This window comes from Solanum stenotomum, chromosome 12 (assembly GCF_019186545.1).
Source record: "Solanum stenotomum isolate F172 chromosome 12, ASM1918654v1, whole genome shotgun sequence".
Classification (NCBI taxonomy): domain Eukaryota; kingdom Viridiplantae; phylum Streptophyta; class Magnoliopsida; order Solanales; family Solanaceae; genus Solanum; species Solanum stenotomum.
The window spans coordinates 9,770,153-9,776,540 of record NC_064293.1 but is presented as its reverse complement, the minus strand read 5'-3'; the positions used below and the strand labels follow the sequence as shown (position 1 = coordinate 9,776,540).

Genomic DNA, 6,388 nt, shown 5'->3' with positions numbered 1-6,388 from the left:
GTAGAAAAACTACCGTTTCTAAATAAAGCATAAGTGCTTAAATATGTCGCCATATTTTTGCGAAGGCCTCTCAGTCTAATTATGAGCAAAATAAATAGCATTTGGAATATGGAGAAGTTAGTGTAGGGATATATATATATATATATATATATTAATTAATTAATCGTCTAGATTCTCCTTTTAATATTTTATTGAAATAAATCTCTTCCCTATGGTATAATATTGCAAACCCAAGAGCTAGATGATGAATATAATTTGTTTTGATAAAAGTGTATATAACTTAATTATTTTTCCTAATCGAAGCTCACTTATTTATACTATATTGGTAGTGTCAAAAGTTTAATGCAATACTGATGAGAAGCAAAATTTCGCTATAATCAAGTGTTTCATAGAAATCATTAACTTTGATTCAAATCTTATAATTATGTTTAAAATATATATTTAATATGTAAAATAATCTATATAAAATCTTGTAAGCAAAATAATTATAGTTTAAATTCATAAATTAAAAATTATGAAACTACCGTTCTATCAATAATATAATATAACTTAACTTTAGCGAGTTATTTATCTTTTTTCTTTTCAAACAAGTAAATAATGAATTAAGTACTTACCAACCAACACATATAACTTAGGGGGTGTTTGGTTTAAATATCGTAAATAATTTTTTGCTAGTTTTTATTAATAGTTGAATACCAAGGATTTTGCATATATGAAGTCTTAAATTTCTACAAAAGAAAAATATAATTAATTTTTTTGAAAGCTCTTCTTTAACTTATTGAACTCAATGACATCGTATCTGTGCACTATTAATATTAAATTTAAGTTATCTCTAAAATTACTCAATCCTATCTGTATTTATAACCCAGACTCCATTTCTCACTATATATACAGAATCCATTGATATTCGATTTCACACAAAAAAACTCATTCATTTGCACTCTTCTCTCTTTGCTTCTCATCTTTCTCCGAAGAAAACGAAAAAAAATGTTGATGTTGTGGCATAAACTGAAGAAGGCGCTCTCACTTAAGCGTAAGGATAACAATTCCCAGAATGAGACACACCATTCCAAATCACCTGCTATTCCTTCGTCGCCGTCCTCCTTGTCCCGTTTACCCAGCCCCACCGCACGATTATCCAAGGTCCCTTTTTCATTTCTCCTCTCTTTTTATTTTTGTTTTATTATATTTTTCATTTTCTCCCCTTTTTGTCTAAAATTCTCCATCCGTGTTTCTCTTTTTACTTCCGACAACATTTAAATTGCGTCACCACTAAGAGTGGCAGATGGCAACAAACCAACAAAAAATTGTACTTTTTCTAAGTGAAATTTAATTCTTATTCTTACTTAAGTACCCTTTATTTGTAGTTTGATTAAGATGACAAATGAGGTGGGGCAGAGCATGATAGTTGCAGGGTAAATCCATCTAAAATTATAAAGACTTCAATCCACCCACCCGCCCCCACCCCCATTTAGTGTGATTTGTTGTAAATCCTCCCTGTACAAATTACAATTTTTAGAAAAATATTTATTTAAACTCATATAAATTACAATCTGTCCTGCATAAATTTATGAAAAAATATAATTTGAATCAGTCCCTTCTTGTCGCATCTCATTCCCTGGTTTGATCTTAATTAGTTTTACTATTAGTTTCAATGTATCGATGAGGGTATATATTGAATTTTTGTTTACATTTTTTTCGTCGTTGATTAGTGAACTAAAGAAATCCAATTTTACAATATAAAACTATCTTCCTTAATTTGCTTTTAACACCCATTTTAAAGGCAACAATGTTATCATTCTTTTGAAGCTGAGATTTAAATGGTTGACCTTTGTTGGATTTTACCATACAAACATTTTAAGTTGATTTTTGTAATCAATTAAAACACTTTTTAAAAATAAAAAAAATTAGTATTGAAAATGACCACTATTTTCATTTATTTATTTTATAAAAAAGAGCACTACTTTTCAAAACTTAAAGAAGAAAAACTTTAAGGATAATTTCAGAAATCTTCCTTTAAATTTGACTCATATCTCTCCATAATTTACAATATAATATTTTTCTCCCCTATTTTGAGTTTTTTTTTACCATAATTATTTTTTAAACTATTTTAATTAATTCAAAATAATTATAATTTGAATCAATATTATACATTTTTGGTTAATTAATTTTATTAGTACATTTTCAGAAATAAAAGAATCATTAACTAAAAGAAGAAAATAATCTATACCTAGTTAAGTAGTTGATGCACGCTCAAGCTGGTTCAAACACCATTTTCATAAAGAAGAATAGATGTTAGGTAAATTGTACGATTATTTTTAAAAATGAGATTATTTTACTTTTATATTTGTGCCTTGTTACCATGTAAATTGTACGAATTTTGAGTGAAGATAGTGTGTTGCTTTTGTATTCAATTATATTGTTGTTTGCAGGAAACATGTGTGATTTGCCTTGGGAGTATGAAAGCTGAGAAAGGTAAGGCCATATTTACTGCTGAATGCATGCATTCGTTTCACTTCAGCTGCATTGGCGAAAATGTTAAGCATGGGAACCTCTTTTGCCCCATCTGTAGATGCAAATGGAAGGAGATCCCTTTCCAATTTGCTACTGATGTTACTATAGTGCGTCGAATTCGGGTGCTTGGTCCTGTTAACCCCCTCCCCAGCACGTCCAATTTTTAGATGGGGGCTCAAGCATTATAGACGTCATTGGCAATAATATAGGTTCGGATGTTCAACACTCAGGCTGCAGTTAGTACAACTTCAGATCGGCCTTGGTAGTGTTATTGGTGAGTCCTCATCTTTCGAGGACGACCTATACATTTTTATTCAGTTGTTAATGTTTCAGTTTTCAGACAGATAGAGTTAGCTAGGGGCTTGTCCTAGCAACTCATCTTAGTAGAGGCTCTCAGACAGTCACATTAGCTCCAGCTTATGTTTATTCAGATACTTGTTGTTTTGAGTTTAATAAAACTATTTCAGATTTAGCTTCTGCATCTGTGTTTCTTAGTGCCATGCTAGTCCATCAGTTAGCTTGGGATCACTTGTGGCGCTAAGAACCATATTACGACTAGAGGGTAGTCTCGGGTCGTGATATAGTGGGAGCATGAATGGTACAAAATTGACACTCTTGAAGCAAACACTGTGCTTTGTCATAGAGAACTTTGGGCCTTCAGACCGGCTAGCTATAGTTATGAATCTGTTGTCTTGTTCAATTCGTCCTTGCAATAGACAAAGGGCAGAGGCAGAGGATATGTCAACTTTCCCTGTTCATACTTTTGGGTTCGGTTCAGACTATGATTCTTCTGCTCTGTATGCTATATCTGATACCACACTTTCATTCATTGAATCGTTTGTTACGGTTCAAGATGCCTTGCATTGTGTATTGGTGGTCTCCTCAGTATATAAGACAAAAGATTCAACCCATAACCTGGAAGTCACAATTATAGAGCTACTACAAAAAGAGTACAAGTCCCAAAAGTGGACCAAAAATATACAGACTTGTCTCAAATCACAAAGACTGGCCACATAGTATAGAAGGAGACATGTACGATTCATTTGTGTCGTCCTCCTTGTCCCATTTCCCATCCCCACCACACGATTATCCAAAGTCCGTTTTTCATTTTCTCCTATCTTTTTATTTTTTGTTTTGCTATTTTCCATTTCCCCCTTTTTGCCGGATATTCTCCATCATTGTTCCCCTTCTTACTTTCCGACAACCGCTAGATTGCTTCATAAGTACTGGGAGTGGCAGCTCACTAAAGACCAGCAAATATTGTGCTCTTTCTAAGTGAAAAACTCAAATATGCAGGAGCAAATAAACTAGACAAGTAAATAAACAAAATAAAATTAAAAAGGATAACACCAAAAACTAGACAAGGGAGAAACATAAACTAGCTAGTTGAAAGAATGGATAATCAATCTAAGGAGAAGAGATTGAACTCATAAATGAATCCATAACAAAGGAATATCCAAATGAGTTCACTAAAGAGATTAAAGGTATATAATTACGTAATCACTCACCAAGTAGTAACAAACTTATTCATCAAAATCTAGACTTATGAATTGAACTTTAGAATCAACAAGTTACAAAATACTTAAGGTAGCATATATGATTTTCACTTAGAACATGATTTTCTTACCTAGCCATCTTTAGCGTATGGATGATATATATGTCAACCAACATGTGAGTAGAGAAGTGGAAGCCATATGCCCCACAAAATGTAAAAGATAGAAAAATATCTAAATTATCGTACCTCATGTAAATAAAATAAAAGTGGGACAAAGAGATTTCTTCAAATACTAGTAAATATGAGATTCTAAGGTTAAAACTTAAAACACTAAGGAGTTAAAAGATATTTAAAAAACTATTAGAGGGTGACAGGGCAATTTGTTGAATTAGTAGATGAAGAAAACCTGATACTTAAAAACAGAAATTCCCACCAAAAAATCCAAACCATTAACTTCACACTTGAAAGTTGCAGTGAGATTGAGCAATCCAACTGATCAGAAAGAAATTGTCATGGAGAAATCTGAGAAAGGAGAAGAGGTTTATCCGAAAGGACTGTCTGTAGAGAAAGTAGAAGTTAATTGGAAGGAAATGGAGAAAGCGGAAGCAACTCCAACTGATCAGAAAGAAATTGTCATGGAGAAATATGAGAAAGGAGAAGAAGCTTATCCTAAAGGAGTGTCTGTAAAGAAATTAGAAGTTAATTGGAATGAAATTGAGAACTCCAACTGATCAGAAAGAAATTGTCATGGAGAAATCTGAGAAATGAGAAGAAGTTTATCCTAAAGGAGTGTCTATAGAGAAAGTAGAAGTTAATTGGAATGAAATTGAGAAAGCCGAATCAACTCCAACGGATCAGAAAGAAATTTTCATGGAGAAATCTGAGAAAGGAGAAGAGTTTTATCCGAAAGGAGTGTCTGTAGAGAAAGTAGAAGTTAAATGGAATTAAATTGAGAAAGTGGAAGCAACTCCAACTGATTAGAAATAAATTGTCATGGAGAAATCTGAGAAAGGAGAAGAGGTTTATCCTAAAGAATTGTCTGTAGAGAAAGTAGAAGTTAATTGGAATGAAATTGAGAAAGCGAAAGCAACTCCAACTGATCAGAAATAAATTGTCATGGAGAAATCTGAGAAAGGAGAAGAAGTTTGTCCTAAAGGAGTGTCTGTAGAGAAAGTAGAAGTTAATTGGAATGAAATTGAGAAAGCCGAAGCAACTCCAACTGATCTGAAAGAAATTGTCATGGAGAAATCTGAGAAATGAGAATAGGTTTATCCGAAAGGACTGTCTGTAGAGAAAGTAGAAGTTAATTGGAATGAAATTGAGAAAGCGGAAGCAACTCCAACTGATCAGAAAGAAATTGCCATGGAGAAATCTGAGAAAGGAGAAGAGGTTTATCCGAAAGGAGTGTTTGTAGAGAAAGTAGAAGTTAATTGGAATGAACTTAAGAAATCCAAAGCAACTCCAACTGATCAGAAAGAAATTGTCATTGAAAAATCTGAGAAAGGAGAAGAAGTTTATCCTAAAAGAGTGTCTATAGAGAAAGTAGAAGTTAATTGGAATGAAATTGAGAAAGCCGAAGCAACTCCAACTAATCAGAAAAAAGAAATTGCCATGGAGAAATCTAAGAAATAAGANATTGGAATGAACTTAAGAAATCCAAAGCAACTCCAACTGATCAGAAAGAAATTGTCATGGAAAAATCTGAGAAAAGAGAAGAAGTTTATCCTAAAAGAGTGTCTATAGAGAAAGTAGAAGTTAATTGGAATGAAATTGAGAAAGCCAAAGCAACTCCAACTAATCAGAAAAAAGAAATTGCCATGGAGAAATCTAAGACATAAGAAGAGGTTTTTCCAAAAGGAGTGTCTGTAGAGAAAGTAGAAGTTAATTGGAATGAAATTGAGAAAGCCGAAGCAACTCCAACTGATCAGAACGAAATTGTCCTGGAGAAATCTGAGAAAGGAGAAGAAGTTTATCCTAAAGGAGTGTCTGTAAAGAAAGTAGAAGTTAATTGGAATGAAATTGAGAAAGCCGAAGCAACTTCAACTGATCAGAAATAAATTGTCATGGAGAAATTTGAGAAAGGAGAAGAGGTTTATCCGAAAGGAGTGTCTAGAGAAAGTAGAAGTTAATTGGAATGAAATTGAGAAAGCCGAAGCAAAGCAAATGCTATTGAATTTGTGGAGACTATCTGTACCAAATACAAAAACCATCCATCTTTTACCAAGGATGATATGATTTGTGATCTGAAAACTGAGATATGTGCAGGCATCATTCAACTTGAGAAAATACTGAAAGGTACAATTCATTTGTGTATACAATTCAATTCAATTCAATTCAATTTCTCAAAAAATCATATTAATGATTTAACTAATATGAATT

The 6,388-nt window shown here is 32.7% G+C and overlaps 1 protein-coding gene across 1 annotated transcript; it reads left to right on the top strand.

Moving 5' to 3' along the window:
- The first annotated feature begins 987 nt into the window (after positions 1-987).
- On the top strand, positions 988-2,681 carry LOC125847046 (E3 ubiquitin-protein ligase WAV3-like). The gene is made up of 2 exons (XM_049526752.1): positions 988-1,143; positions 2,433-2,681. Exons 1-2 carry the CDS (start codon positions 988-990, stop codon positions 2,679-2,681), a joined length of 405 nt encoding a protein of 134 aa, XP_049382709.1.
- The last annotated feature ends 3,707 nt before the right edge of the window (positions 2,682-6,388 follow it).

What these genes read in the sequence shown, in the direction of transcription:
- LOC125847046 (XM_049526752.1), top strand. Translation starts at nt 988, where the DNA reads ATGTTGATGTTGTGGCATAAACTGAAGAAGGCGCTCTCACTTAAGCGT. An exon ending in CCACCGCACGATTATCCAAG is followed by an intron (nt 1,144 to 2,432) that starts GTCCCTTTTTCA and finishes TGTTGTTTGCAG; the next exon opens with GAAACATGTGTGATTTGCCT.